Source organism: Rhamphochromis longiceps, linkage group LG10 (assembly GCF_057381845.1).
Source record: "Rhamphochromis longiceps isolate RC_006_pf linkage group LG10, R_longiceps_female_GT1.1, whole genome shotgun sequence".
Lineage (NCBI taxonomy): Eukaryota > Metazoa > Chordata > Actinopteri > Cichliformes > Cichlidae > Rhamphochromis > Rhamphochromis longiceps.
Window position 1 is genome coordinate 12,641,211 of NC_140566.1, and position 16,535 is coordinate 12,657,745.

At 44.3% G+C, this 16,535-nt stretch overlaps 1 protein-coding gene across 1 annotated transcript in view; it reads right to left on the bottom strand.

Moving 5' to 3' along the window:
• Positions 1 to 16,535, bottom strand: part of lhfpl7 (LHFPL tetraspan subfamily member 7) — a 134,349-nt gene that overhangs the window by 82,089 nt on the left and 35,725 nt on the right. Inside the window, exon 2 of the mRNA XM_085420217.1 lies at positions 9,852 to 9,990. Within this exon, the coding sequence (XP_085276343.1) occupies positions 9,852 to 9,990 (139 nt within the window). The remainder of the gene's footprint in view (positions 1 to 9,851; positions 9,991 to 16,535) is intronic.

Below are 16,535 nucleotides of genomic sequence, written 5' to 3' on the forward strand. Positions count from 1 at the left end.
TGAGTGCAGGTGGTGATCAGTGCCAAACATGGAATGATGCAGTGAACACAGCGTAGGGTCATGTGTTAGTGGTGGGAACAGTCGTACGTTTATTGTTCATGTGTTCAACAGCAGAGGGGAAGAAACTGTTCTTATGGCGAGAGGTTCTGGTGCGAATGGACCGGAGCCTCCTGCCTGAGGGGAGCAGGTCAAACAGACTGTGTCCAGGGTGAGAAGGGTCAGCTGAGATCCGAGCTGCACGCCCCAGTGTCCTGGAGGTGTACAGGTCCTGCAGAGATGGGAGTCTGCAGCCAACCACCTTCTCAGCAGAGGGCACAACACGCTGCAGTCTCTGTTTGTCCCTGATAGTGGCTCCAGCGTACCACACGGTGATGGAGGAGGTGAGGATGGACTCGATGATTGCAGTGTAGAACTGCATCATCGTCCGTGTTGGCAGGTTGAATTTCTTCAGCTGCCTCAGGAAGGACATCCTCTGCTGGGCTTTCTTGATGACGGAGGTGATGGTGGGCTCCCACTTCAGGTCCTGGGTGATGGTGGTACCCAGGAAGCGGAATGAGTCCACAGAGGTGATGGGGGTGTCAGTCAGGATGATGGGGGGGAGTGGGGCTGTGTGCTTCCTGAAGTCCACAATAATCTCCACTGTCTTCTGGGCATTCAGCACCAGGTTGTTGTGGCTGCACCAAGACACCAGACGTTCAACCTCCCTCCTGTAGGCAGACTCATCCCCGTCCCAGATGAGTCCAATAACGGTGGTGTCATCTGCAAACTTGATTAGCTTGACAGACTGGTGGGTGGAGGTGCAGCAGTTGGTATACAGGGAGAAGAGCAGGGGAGAAAGAACACAGCCCTGAGGGGAGCCGGTGCTGATGGTCCAGGAGTCCGAGACATTCTTTCCCAGCCTCACATGCTGCTTCCTGTCCGACAGGAAGTCAGTGATCCACCGGCAGATGGGATCAGGCACATTCATCTGGGAAAGCTTGCCTCGGAGATGGTCTGGAAGGATGGTATTGAAGGCAGAGCTGAAGTCCACAAACAGGATCCTGGCGTAGGTTCCTGGGGAGTCCAGATGCTGCAGGATGAAGTGTAGGGCCATGTTGATGGCGTCGTCTACAGACCTGTTGGCTCTATATGCAAACTGCAGGGGGTCCAGGAGGGGGGCCGTGAGGGTCTTGAGATAGGAGAGAACCAGGCGCTCAAATGACTTCATGACCACAGATGTCAGAGCCACGGGTCTGTAGTTATTTAGTCCAGTGATCCTAGGTTTCTTGGGGACAGGGATTATGGTAGAGGACTTGAAGCAGGCAGGCACATGACATGCCTGCAGTGAGGAGTTAAAAATGCCAGAAAACACTGGGGCCAGCTCGTTTGCACAGTGTCTGAGGGTGGCAGGAGACACACCGTCTGGGCCGGGAGCTTTCCGAGCATTCAGACTCTTAAACTGCTTCCTCACACCTGCTTCATGAATATGAAGAGTTGTGGTGGGAGGAGGTGGTGTGAAATCCTCTTTTGTGTGGGGTGAGGAGGGGTGTTGTAGGTGAAGTGTTTGAAGGTGGTGATGGCTCTATGGAGGGGGGAGAGGTGGGGGAATGAGTGTCCAAAGTGCCTCTATTGTTGGGGCCGTTGGAGGTGTGAAGGCTGCCTGATGACTCGTCAAAACGGCAGTAAAAGTTGAGTCATTCTCTGAGATCTGCTGCTGCATCTTCTCAGAGTGCTGATGTTTAGCAACGTCCACTTCTTTAGTGAACCTGTACTTGGCCTCTCTGTAGCAGTCCCTGTCTCCGCTTCTGAACGGCTTTCTCTTTTCCAGCCACAGCTTTTTGAGTTTAGGAGTATATCAGGGTTTGTCGTTGTTATAACTCACCCTGGTGCGTGATGGCACAATGCTGTCCTCACAGAAGTGGATATAGGAGGTGACAGTGTCCGTAAACTCGTCCAAGCTGTTAGAAGCAGCCTTCATTGTGTCCCAGTCTGTAGACTCCAAACACGTGCGAAGCTCCTCCACAGCCTTGTTGCTCCACAGTTTTTTGGTCCTCACGACAGGTTTGGAGAGCTTCAGCCTCTGTCTGTACGCGGGGATTAGGTGGATCATGACGTGGTCAGAATCTTTGTATATTCACACCTTACTCTAATCCATTCCAATCAACTCTGAACTAAGTAGTGATGAGCAAAATGTTCTCCACTTCTTTTGACTCAGTTACTTTCAGCACCCCAAAATATAGTAACACAGCACAACATGTGGATGTTGACATTTCCACTGTCTGTCACAGTCACTATAGCTCCCCTTTGTGAGTGTGGACGCTTCATCTCTTTGCTCTTGAATGCTTTGCTTCTTATATTGATTTTTATTGATTTTTATGCTGATTTTTTCCCTTTTTTCCGTGTGAGCTTACCTGCGATAACTTCTGGACACTTGTAGATCATTAGGACTAGAGTGTTCTTAACAGAAACAGCAACATTTTATGGTTACCTTATCCTCAGCGCTCCGTGTGTCTGTGGCCTAGACACAGCTGAAGCCTGATTACAGCGTCTGGGCACCGAGCAGCCTCAATAGCCTGGAAAGGTGCTAACCGCTAGGCTAACTAGCAACAAGATGCCTTCCCTCTCCACAGATGACTACCACAGCCTCCTGCAGAAGATTGCAGTACTGGAGACAAAAATTCATCGCTTAGAAGTAAACGTGGAGGTAAATGGACTGTGTGGAAATGAAACAACCTTGCCTTTGATTCAAAACAATGGCGATGAGCAAGCTAGTACACAGCTAAGGAGCACAGATAACATGACCAAGAAAGTAGACTCTGTGCATTATTATAAATCCTCAAGTGATAATCCCCCCTTAGACTGTCTTGGTGCAAAACCAAGACATAAATCATGTCTCCTGGAAGGGGGAGGACGTATCACAGGCAGGGCACAGCGAGCTGAAATCTCTGAAACCGACTGGCCTTCACTTCCTACGAGACAGAGAAGCTCTTCTACCCCTGTATACGGGAGGAAACAGGACTGGACAACCGTGAATAGGAAGGTTAACAATAAACCTCCAAAACAACTGAATGTGAAACTGCAGAACAGATTTGCTCCACTATCAAAGGACCCTGGATCTATATCGGACAACCATCCATCTAAAAGCAGCGAAATAAGGTCTGAAAATCTGTTGAAAAGTGAAAGGCCACAGGGAAAGCTAAAGGCTAGGCCTGAAACTCTGATTGTGGGTGACTCTGCCGTAAAGGATGTACAAAGGATGTGTGGTAAGAACACTAAAGTCCTCTGCTTTCCTAACGATATGGTCAACAACCTGAAGGAGAGAATTCTTCAAATTGCAGATGAATATCCAACTGTGACAAACATTGTTCTGCATACAGGGTCAAACGATGTGTCCAAACAACAGTCGGAGGTTCTGAAACGGGACTTTACTGGATTATTAAATACTGTAAACTCTCTGAATGCAGCTGTATTCATCAGTGGACCTGTACCGCCGGTCAGAGGAGGAGACGAGAGATTCAGCAGGTTGTTTACACTGAATAAATGGCTTATATCAGCATGTGCTGACCACTCAGTGCACTTTATCGACAACTTTAATATTTTTTGGGAACGCAGGCATCTGTTCAAAGCAAATGGATTTAATTTTAACAAGTCAGGGGTGAAACTGTTCACCTCCAACTTGTTTTATTCCATACGTCATCCATCCGTGCTTGGTGCCAAGGCTGAGATAAACGAGGAGTTATCTCATAAAGAGGAACAAACAGTACTCCAAGAACAGACAAAGCCCAGCAGAAACCTTGAGGAGGAGCTCCATTTGCCCCCACCCGGGAAGAGCCTCAGAAAGGAGAGACATCCATGGCATCTGAGGAAGAGCCTCAGAAAGGAGAGACATCTAAGGCAAGAAGAGGGGTCCCTATTTGCCTCCAACTCTCTCAACAACACCAACGACCAGGACAAGGGACCACGATCTTCCCCAGTCCCCCAAACCCCTGACAGGCCATCACCCTCCTCCCCCTCCCTTTCTCCCTCCTCCCCACACCTGAAATTCACTGAGGAGATGATGGAGCGGGTCAATGCTGGGCTCAGATCTACCCCCCGTCCCAATCCCTTTTTGTCCCCCATAAACCCCCCACCAGAGCGGCCAAAGGTTCGCCATCGAGCCCCACCCTCAACAGAGCAATCGAAGTCACATTGCCCAGCCTCGCCCCCCTTAGTTCCTCTTCATGCCCTGTCTCCGCAGTCTGATGTGTGATGTGTGAAGGGTCCGGGCTGTGAGGATTATGGCAGTGATGACTTTTCCCAGGAGAAGCTGGGACCCTGTTTACTAGAAGGTTTTAAAATTTCTGTACTTTTAGGTGACAGGAGACATGTGGCCTGGTCAAAACACAGAGAGCTGCACTCTAAAAGATCTTTAAACATAGTAAACATACCTTGTGTGCCACAGACTGCTCCCAAACACGAGGGGACAAGTAATACCTCTAAAACACTTAAGTTGGCTTTATTAAACATTAGATCTCTAGCTGGGAAAACATTTTTAATTAATGATTTAATCACTGAGCACAGCCTTGATTTTATGTTTTTAACTGAAACTTGGTTGGACCAAAGTAACAGTGGAGCTGTTCTCATCGAGACGACCCCTCCTAACTACAGTTTTATCAGTGAGGTCAGGGCGAGCAGGAGAGGAGGAGGGGTTGCTGTCTTATTTAATGAATCATTTCAATGTAAGCAGCTGTCTCCTGGAAGTTTTCAGTCTTTTGAATATGTGGCTTTACAGCTGAAGGCCCCATCCAAAGTTGTGTTTCTTAATGTTTACAGGCCTCCCAAATACTGCACAGACTTTTTTAATGACCTCAGTGAACTGCTGTCTGTGATCTGTGTTGATTTTGACTGTGTAATTATTGCTGGGGATTTTAACATTCATGTGGACAACCCTCAGGACAAAGGGACTAAAGACCTGAGTAACACTCTGGGCAACTTTGGGCTGACTCAGCATGTAACAGAGGCCACACATAATAGAGGACACACTCTTGACCTACTGATCTCCAAAGGCCTGAGCATTTCAAAGGTTACTGTGTCTGATGTGGGCCTGTCTGATCATTACTGTGTTTTCTTTGAAAGTAAAATCTCAGCCCACATAAATATATCAACAACAGTGATCACAAAACGGTGTATAACTGAACACAGTAGTGTGATTTTTAACCAGGTCTTCCCATTAACACCTGACCTGCCCAGAGGGTCAGTCAATGAGCTCGTCAATAGCTTCAATGCTAACATGTTAAATGTAATGGACACTATTGCTCCCATTAAGGTGAAGGTTATCTCTGGAAGGAAAAAGTCTCCATGGAGAAACTCCACACTGGTGAAAAATGAAAAAAGAGAGTGTAGGAAAGCTGAGCGCAGATGGAGAAAAACAAACCTCCAGGTTCATTATGACATTTATAAAGAGAAACTTCACAATTATAATTTACAACTGAGGAATGCAAGGAGGTCCTACTTCTCTGACATCATCACTAAAAACAGCCATAATGCTCGGGTCTTATTTTCTACAGTTGACAGGCTAACAAACCCTCCTGTGTCAGTGGCAGCTGAACTTCATTCGACCATGGCCTGCAATGACTTTGCCAAATTCTTCACTGAAAAAATCCAAAAAATTAGACAAGCAATTGGTACATCAACAGCAGATCCAGGATATGTACTGTGTCCACCAAAAAACTGTTTAAACACCATGAAACAGTTTCAACCTATTAACAGCAAAGACCTGGAGGACATCTTAGGTCAACTGAACTCCTCTTCCTGCTGTTTAGATGTCCTGCCAACAAGTTTTTTCAAAAAGGTCTCAAAGACTTTAGAGTCAGACCTGTTACAGATCGTCAACTTTTCTTTATTATCAGGTGTGTTTCCAGAATCACTAAAAACTGCTGTAATCAAACCTATACTGAAAAAGGACAATCTTGACAAGACACAAATGAACAACTACAGGCCGATCTCAAATCTCCCGTTTTTAAGTAAGATCATTGAAAAAGCAGTTTCCCAACAGCTCAGTTACTTCTTAAAACAGAATAATTGCTACGATGCCTTCCAGTCAGGTTTTAGACAGAACCACAGCACTGAAACCGCTCTGACCAAAGTGTTTAATGACATATGTCTGAATACAGACAGTGGAAAAATGTCAGTCCTAGTTTTACTGGATCTCAGTGCAGCATTTGATACAGTTGACCACAACATATTACTCAAACGACTGGAGAACTGGACAGGTCTTTCAGGAACTGTACTAAACTGGTTCAAAACATACGTAGAAAACAGGAAATACTTTGTATCAATAGGTAACTTCACATCTGAGCAGACAAGTATCACATGTGGAGTTCCCCAAGGTTCCATCTTGGGACCCCTTCTGTTTAACATCTACATGCTCCCACTGGCACAGATTATAAACAACAACAAAATAAACTATCACAGCTATGCAGATGACACACAAATATATATCACAATGTCACCAGGAGACCGAGGCCCTGTACAGGCTCTTGGTAAATGCATTGAGGAAATCAATGACTGGTTGTGCCACAATTTTCTCCAGCTAAACAAAAACAAAACTGAGGTAATAGTCTTTGGCGCCAAAGAAAAACGATTACAGGTCACCAGAGAACTTCAATCTATACATCTAAAAACCACAAACCAGGCGAGAAATTTGGGTGTAGTGATGGATGCAGACCTAAACTTAGAAAAACACATTAAGACAATAACAAAGTCAGCTTACTATCACCTCAAGAATATATCAAGGATAAAAGATCTGATGTCTCAACAGGACCTGGAAAAACTAGTCCATGCATTCATCTTTAGTAGGCTTGATTACTGTAACAGCATCTTTACAGGTCTACCTAAAAAATCAGTCAGACAACTACAGCTCATTCAGAACTCTGCTGCTCGAGTCCTCACTAAGACCAAAAAAGTGGACCACATCAGTCCAGCTCTGAGGTCCTTACACTGGCTGCCTGTCCGTCAGAGGATAGACTTTAAAGTTCTGATGCTGGCCTATAAAGCTCTGAATGGTTTAGGACCAAAATACATCAATGACCTCCTGACCCAGTATGAACCTTCCAGATCCCTCAGGTCATCTGGATCCGGTCTTTTATCAGTTCCCAGAGTCAGAACCAGACACGGAGAAGCTGCATTCAGCTTTTATGCTCCTTATATCTGGAACAAACTCCCAGAAAGCCTCAGATCAGCTGAAACACTCAGTTTATTTAAATCCAGGTTGAAGACTCACCTGTTCTCAGCTGCATTTGAATAAAGCACCAAATCCACACTTTAAGCTTAAATTTCAAAACTTACATTTAACTACTGATTTTATCTACTGTTCTGATTTTATCTGTTTTGATTTTATATACTGTTGTTTGTTTGTTTGTTTGTTTGTTAATTAGTTAGTTAGTTTATTTGCTTGTTTTATTCAATTTTAAATCATGCTTTTTATTTGTTCTTGTTTCTAATGTCTCTGTAAAGCACTTTGAATCACCTTGTTGTTGAATTGTGCTATACAAATAAACTTGCCTTGCCTTGCCTTGCCTATAGAAAACATGGGGATCAAAACAGGTTTCACTTCTTGCTGGAAGGAGAAAGGTGACAAAGAGAATCTTGCCAGCAGTTCATTTCTTCCAATCTGCGAGAAAACTCACACCGTCAAAAGCCAAACTGATGATATGCACACCACAAAGAAAACCATTGTTCTTAATCTGCTTGCTACATTTTATCAGCCCACTTTGATAGCACTCTCTCAACACTTACACACATACTTGTAGTGCTGGGAAAACAAACACTCTTCTGATCTACCCTCCTCGGGGCTTTGTGGGCTCTGTGAAACCTCTGTCTATCTAGACAAGAGTCAACCTGGAAACGGAACAAAGACCCAGCTCCTCACTTCGCATTGTTATTTAGCAAAAGCTGTAGCTATAATAGACACACAGAACTGGATTACACACACACACACATGAAAAAACACGCACCAGAGGCTTGCCAAAGACTCATTCTCATTTTCCCAAAGCAACATTGATCTGATACTGGAGTCAGACAGAGAGGTATGAGAGTCTGGCTGTAAGCAATAAGAACCACTTTAAACACATCATTAACCATAGCCTGTGAAAGTCCACCTTTGTCAATAAAGATTTAACCTGGCCAATGAATCTAGTCTCTAATTATGCTTAGTTAAATGCCACTTGCAGGGTTCTAAATAAGCTATAGATGAGGACAAAGTTTATGTAAATAAATAAGAGGAGACAAAAAGTAACAATCAAGGGTTTGTGCATCTGAACAGAGTGGGTAGGGGCAACTCAAGCCCTAAGTTTTTACATATAATGTCAGAAAACAGGTCAGGACACCTGTAGTCGCCCTTTCTCAGAAAAGGAAACAGTTCTCAACAGTGGAAACGCTGTGTTTGTAGAAAGTAGAGGAGGCACTAGCAAACTCTGCCACTGACCAAAACAATCACTGCTGGCAAACTGGAAATACTCCAGGAAATACTCACCGACAGGGAATACTCCTTTTTTCCCTAGTGACCAGTGGTTGCCAGGTAATCCCAAATCAGTCTGTAATCCTGTGTAAATGGGGCTAAGGAAGCTTGCAAGAATTGACTGATGAATTAGTACTCCACCCCGTGGTCACGTCCAGCCACATCAAGATGGAGGTCATAATGATACCTCCATCTTTTATATACAGTCTATGACTATTACACACGATGCTCAATCTCACGTCACATGTAGAACTTTCAGCATGGTCACCTCCCTAATATGGTGTGTGTACACCAGCGGTCCCCAACCTTTTTTGCACCATGGACCGGTTTATGCCCGACAATATTTTTACGGACCGGCCTTTAAGGTGTCACGGATAAATACAACAAAATAAAACTAGTACCGGTACCGAAAAAAAGAAGATTTATTCATAACACACCTGAAAAGACCCAGGAAAACCGAGTTAATGATAAAAACGATAACAAAATAACGCTGAAAACCGATAGAAACGCTGAAAACCATACATTTCACACCTGAGCCTCAACTCTTGCGGCCCGATACCAAACGACTCACGGACCAGTACCGGTCCGAGGCCCGGGGGTTGGGGACCGCTGGTGTACACAGAATTACTGCATCAAATACTGTTTATTTTTAAAACCAGGAGAGGCACAGTAAGCGTCTTCCACATATTAGAGCCGGTCTAACACACAAATGAGGAATTACACTGCTGTAAATAAAGCACACATGAACCATATCGTCTAATACAACTGCAGAAAAATGCTTCACCTTTTGTACCACATGCCATTAAAATGGTCCAATGCGCAAAGCAAGAAGTGTGAAGGCCAGTACTAAGCAGCGACATCAGCCGTGGTGTGTTATTGGTTTATTAAGCTCAAGTGCCGACTGCTCTCTGTTTACGGGACCACTTCTCCGTTAGAGGGAAACCAGCGGCCTGATAAGTCACATGTAGCTCTGAACCAATGACCTGTGTTAAGGAGGCATAATTGTCTTTTTACCGCAGGCTCTAAATCCATCCTCGCCTTCATCTCACTCGCTTAGTCCCTCCATGCGGACTGTTGTTGCCTAGCTGCAGCTGTCCTCAAGTTGTGTCTTTTTTTTGCTCTTGTTTTTGACTGATGGGCAAGTTCAGCTGTTTATTTGTATTTTTTATATAGAATCCCAGTAACAGGCAGTGCTATTAGAATGCATCTAATAGTCTAATAGAGCATGGAAGGATGTCTTACAGCATCAGTTCAATTAAAAATATTTTTTTCATCATCTTTCATAAGTAGGTAATCTCTTATCTCAAAAATTATACATTTATGGATCGGTATGTATGTATGCGATTGTGCCTTGTGTCTTCACGTCTCTACCGACCTGCAGCCATTTGCATGTATCCAGCCAGGGTGCAGATCCTTCTCTCACATCCTCCACTGGGCAGGAAGATGGTGATGATGGCCAACAGGGAGCTGACAGCCAGCAGAGCACAGCCTCCCGAACACAGCACCGCACTGGTCTGAGGAAAAACACAAACACAGGACAATTTCATTTTATCTCCACCGATTCGCCCGCAAGTACTCTGAGCACCACGTCGATAAACCCACATTTTGAGCAGCGGGAGCAAATGTGGAAAGCTCCTGTCATTACCTCACTGTCAAAGATTTGGAATTTGTTACTAAATTCGAAACCAATCCCCAAAGCCAAAAAGTCTTTACTTTGGTATTGTGTAATCTCACAGTTAATCCCCCACTAACAGGTTATTAGCTCTCTCAGCTGGAAAACAGCAATGCAAGGCCAAACAAGAGGGCACTGTCCTTATTCATTACACCTTCACTTAATCACACACATGCTGAGAGCAGGAGAAGCCAAACAGAGGCAGAAGGCCAACAGAGAGAAGACATTCCTCCACAACTTTTATGATAAACCACAACTAAACTTAGAACAAAAAGTAAGGTGTTTGGTCGATTTTTTTTATGCTTCTTGCCATTAAATCTTATACTGTTGGAAAGCCTGTTTGTTTTCCTTTGATGGTGCCGCATTTGTAAGGAACACATTGAGTATATGGGTTGAGCTCATGAAAACGTTACCAAATCTTCTTTGCCAATGCCAAACAGCTGCTCTTGTTTGGTGTTTTGGCATCTTGGATTGGATGATTGAAGTCTGAAGCAACGAGAACTATTGGCGAGTTAAACATGTCTTCTTTTAACAAACAGAGGCCTCAGTAGCATGCAGAAGACCCATGCACAGCCACAACAGCCTGGCACCTCCTCCTCATGCTGGTAGCGAGCTTGGTCACACACTGCTGTGGGATGGCGTCCCATTCTTCAACCAGCAGTTGCTGCAAGTCAGCCAATGTGGTTGCGTTGGTCACCCTGGTAAGAACAGCACGTCCAAGCTGATCCCACAAATGTTCAGTGGGGTTGAGGTCAGCACTGCACACAGGCCATTCCATCCTCTCCACTCCCAAATTCTGGAGGTAGTCTCTGATAAACCCCGCTCTGTGGGGGCGAGTGTGGCCATCTTGGAGGATAGAGTTCGGTTCCAAAGCAGATTTGGCAAGTTTTTTATTGGTGCAACCCACATACTCAACTCTGCTGTTCATACCTTACAAAGATGGGCTCATTATAAGGGAAATAAACTGGCTTTCCAACAGTATAAGATTCATTGCCACAAAGCATTGTTACATCAAAGAAATAACTGAGCTAGACAAAATTCCTTCTTTTTGTACTAAGTTTATATAAACATGCATCCTGGGGAATTTGGCTCTTTGTCCTGTGAATGTTTTAACTGTTTTTCACCGGGATCAACTGTGCTCACCTGTCCTCTCCTGCTTCTACTTTTAGAGACTCCTAAAAAGTGGCAGCTAAGTTTAAAAGCCACACAGTGCGTTAGCCCTGAGAGAAAGTGTGTCTGTGTGCGAGTGCGTTCGAACAACCTGTGTGTCTTTGTGGAGTGGTTTGATCTGCATATCCTCTCAAACTGACTCTCGAGGAAGCCCCCACACACCCTCATCAGCACACTTTAAAAGGTGTCCGTCGTCGACAAGCACGGCGCACAGACAGCAGGCTCAAAACAGCGCCACATCAGCGATTAGCATGCGGGCGGGGGCGATCAGAGGGAAATGTCTAACATTCACAGGGGAATTACAGCCCTAAAACACGTGTCATTATGCATGTTCCTGATGTGACTGACGTGAATGGAGGGAGGATGAAAGCGGAGTGATTTCCATGCCCGACAGAAGATTTAATTAGCTTGTTCTGGGTGTTTGGCAGAAAGGGGAGCAGGGAAATACTGAAGTGCTGTAATGTTGGTGGCAATGATGATCATTATTCTTTTGACCTTTATTTGTCCAGGTCTGCAGAGAATATGCGGTCTGCTTCACAAATGGACAGCATACATAAACAGTGCATTTGCACACATTTACATCTGGCTTGGCTTCTTAAGAAGTGTAGGCTAAGTGCCTTGCTCAAGGGCACCTTGAATACAGCTATAAAGCAATAAAAAGGAACTCCCTGAGCAGATAAGTGATTTTATTGCAAATCATTCGGAGGAACATTAAAGGTTTCATTAAATTAAATTTAAAGTCTAATTCCATCATTGTTAAGCCCAGCGACAATATCTCAGTCCTCCAGCAGAGCAGCATCTGGCCACTTAGGTCTTCCTTTGTCATGCACAGCTGCCCAGAGAGCTCCACACAGCACAAACAAGCGTGCAAGCAAATGGAGAAAACCTCCTCACCAGTTTGAGCATTTAAATAAAACACTACAGATACAGAAAAAACAAGCAAACGACTAAATACATAAAGATGGCAAGCCGCTCTGACTGTAATGAGTTCCAAAGCTGTTTGCAGAGGGCACGAAAAAGTGATGAATGACCTGATGTGGCTGGGACACCATTTTTTTTATCCCATAGGCTTGTCTATTCTGAAGATACTGATCTTGGTTATTCATGCTCCTTGGGTATGAATAATTCTTTTTAATGTAATAAACACAATTTTTATTTAAACAGAGTATTAAGGGAGCCTAATCTTACATATTTTAAATACATGGAAAGAAAACTTGTTATTGACTTTAAAGAAGTAGACTAATATATTCTAGCTGCACAATGCTGGGCTGTGAGCACTGATCCCACTAAAGGACATCAGGCCTTCTTTCCACCTTTGTGTCTCCTACAGTTTGGTCAGTAGTCTGCTGAAGGTCATTCTGTAGGCCTCTGGCAGTGCTCCTATTTCTCCTCACACAAAGCAGCAGGTCCTTCTGCTGGGTTTATGCCCTTCTCCAGGCCTGCCCAGCTCTTCTGACAAATGGCAGTCTCCTGGTATTTCCCTCACACTCTTTAGACTGTGCTGGAAAACACAGTAAACCGTCTTCTGACATCTTGTATGGAAGTGCCATCCTAGAGGAGCTGTGGGCTGCCCGTGCAACCTGAATAGGCTGCACGTACTGTCTCATGCCAACGTGTCAACTCGAGTCTAGTTTTTACACACTGAGTTTGGATTTTTAACTGAGTGTGCTGCCTATATAGACAGTGCAGGAGGGAAGCAAGCTGAACCTCTGGGGCTGACTGAGTGAAACTTTAAAACGTTTTCATAGTTTGTAACCTTCACCATCACGGTTTCTGCACAAAATCAAACATAAATAAACAAATAGACATCATGCATATTCAATCAGACTTTCGATTTGCAAGAGTTTGCTACGGTAATAAATTTAGCATTAATGTAATTTTCTTGTATAATTCCATTCGGTTAGACTACGAGCAGTATGGCCGCCTGTTGGCGACGACTTGAAGAGCTACAGCTTTAAGGAGCTTCTGCAGAGACTACATTTATCCCCTTATGGATTTACTCTTTGATAACTAGGACTGATCAATTCCACCACCCCCTCCGCATGTAAGCGGTCATGTGATCGATAGTTAAGATACAAATACCTAATATACTGTAGATGCTTCTTATATGCCATTAAGACCACAGCTGCTTTTCCTTTTTTCTTAGTTTCTTTATGCCTGCATGTCAGTGAAATAAGAATAGATAATGTGCACTTAAAAATCCAGATAAGGCATTAACTTCGGTGTCCTTTGTTCATCTTCCCCTCTAACCAGAATGATATTCATGTATGCAGGGGAATGTCTCGTTTCTCTCCACTGCTTGATCTCGGCGTGCCCCGTGGGCTCAAGAGTGTGCAGCGTACCTCCCACCCTGCTGTTCTCAATTCACTGTGACACTTAGAGGTACATCATGTCTCATATAGGAAAGTACCAGCTTATTTATCTGCAAGCAGTAATAGATTTATGCACATGACATTCTCTGTGTGCCATTTAAACACAGCCCCAGAGACTAATAAAGGCTATCAGAGCACTACAGGGCTATTTTTACAGGAAAACAACCAACATTTCAATTAACGGTGTCCCAATTCATCAAATTCCAACACTGTGTTCATGTGTGAGTGTGCTCTAATGGAAAAAAAAATCTATTTTACTTAGAGACAATGCAAAAATATTTAGGAGGCCTGTACTTGAGTCGTTCGGAGCGCAAGTTAATTTAGTAGAAAATGAGCTGCTAAGAGTGCTGGTCTTTTCACTGATTCCTCCTAAATAGATTGTAATTATGTGTGAATAACTGGTCGAGCCACCGCAACAGCTGGAGAGACACGCGGAGGGTTGAAAGAGTGGAAAATTGTGACGAGGGGAAAAATATATATATATTTTGAGCTGAATACAAAATGAGACAAGCAGACATGTCTTAATCTCTTTGTCTTCCACTCTGCTGCACTCTGAAAACTTGTTTTGGAAACTAATCCTCTCAGGATGTTGTGACTCAAGGTGTGCTCAAGCACTCAAGGCGCAACGTCAACGTCACAATCGCAATTAATACAGAGAATAATCCACGAGCGCACCATTTAATCCCACAATGGTCCTAACTGGCCTGCAGCAGCCTCTAATATAACCACTCAAGTGTTACAATGTTGATAAAAACTAAAGGCTACAAGCAATGATACAAATGTAAGCCTACCTGGCACTGTCATAAAGAAGCTTTATTGGTTTTCCACAATAAATGATCCACATCCTCAGCCTGCTGGAGACCAATAACCTGCTCCGATACAAAAAACCACACAAAAAAGCGCCATCCAGCTGCTTTGAGTAATAAAGGGACATCATGAAGGGGACTCTTTGATTTCAAATTACATTATGGAAGTCTGGGATTACACTGTACGGGCCAATGAAATTTCATTGTCTCTTCAATGGGGAGTTACAAGATGGAGATTGCAAGACATGTCTCATTAAACGCACTTTGCCTTTCCGAGTCTGGACGGAAGGGCAAAATGTTTCAGCGTGGGGCTGTGGAAAATGGAGGGTTTCTGCTCTCCAGAAGCGGCGGACGGAGGAGACAGTTAATGCTCAGCGCCGGCCCTTGACAGAAATAACTCCTCCACTTTACAATCGAATGCCTCGTCTTTATGGAGGACAAGAGGTGAAGAGAGAGCACTGCAGATCCAGCAATAAGCAGACGTGACGAGTTTACCATATTGCTGGAGCGCTCTATTGTGTGCGTGCTTTAGTATATACTGTAGTGAACCTGTGCAGGTGTATCATCTGCACTCAACTGCTGCCTCATCCTCTGTGTGCTTGCCTCAGCCCTTCCATCAGTAATCAGCATTCAGCAAAGCCGAGCAGTCGCACTAAAGCATCAGCCTTGACGTGTTCTGCCTTGAGAATCCCATTTGCACTGTAACGCAGCTTCCTGGGACGCTTCCTAACCACCAGAGGTCTTTCTGCTTCAGCCATCACACACGCCTATACAGGAATCAGCTGAGATTTCTCCTGTCCGCTCCTCTTTCCATAAACTGCTTCCTTTCACCTGTGCTGCCCTCTGCGCTTGTCGTGCAACTTCATCATCTTCCAGTGGAACCACGATTACGCTGCCATTCTGAGCACTAATAGAAAAAAGCCCCCCCACAACGGCCTCTAAAGCAATGTGCTGAATTATGCATCCGTCCCCTCATTGATCTTCACTGAGAAGTGACTCAGAGAGGGAGCGTTATTTGGATAAGTATGCGCGTGTGTGTGTGTGTGGTGGTCCGGAGAATGGCCGACGAAGGTGTGTGTGCAGAGCGAATGCAAGGCGGAGAGGAGACGAGGGAGAGAGAGAGAGGAGCGGAGATTAATCACCTGACAAGTGGATGGAGTGCCCATCTGTGCCTCAGGGACAGGCTGCAGATAGGATGTGACATTCAGGAGCACTTAGGAGGACATGGGAGTGCATGCTTTTCCCTCTTGAACCCTCTCACACAGACACACAGACACTCACTGGGACGCAAACAGAGAGTCATGGAGAGTACAACATACACGTTCAGAGGGGAATTCCTATTGTAAGGCCATGAGGTGGAAACACAGAGTCATGAAATGCACAAGATATTATCAGCCATAGAAAACCACTTGTTTAAAGAGGGACGAGCGGCAGAATATGAGATACATGTTTGTGGGCAGTGAAGTACAGTGGAGATGAATTTTACTGAGATAAAGAATGAATGTAAAAGCTGGTAACACAGAGCCAGGTTTGTTTACAGGAATGTGAGCATTTGCATTTGCATGGCACAAATGGGCAAACGGAAGATTTCACATGACAATGGCGTCCTCTGAGCATCACTGATGTGTGTACAAAAACACAGGGACCCAAGTGTTCCTTCTTATGTTGTGTCATATATATGTATGTAACTTTGATTTTGATTTTAGGCATCTAAAATTCTAATTTCCTTTAGTTTTAGTCTAGTTTTAGACCACTTAAGATCATAAGATTATCATAGACTAAATCTAAAGTTAATTTAGCCGTAAACAATTGTAAAAGCGTAAAAGTCAGTCTCTTCCTTCCAATTCTTGACATTTTGTTGTGTTTTTCATGAGAAACACAGGAGCTCCACCCACCCCACCCTGTTTCTCCACTGCACAAGTACATTACTTCTGATTGGATCACTTCCAAACTCATCCCGCCTTTTCACACAACTTAATTAGTTCTGATTGGATCTTGTCTCATTTTTATTCATTATTCATGAAAGTATCAATACTTTC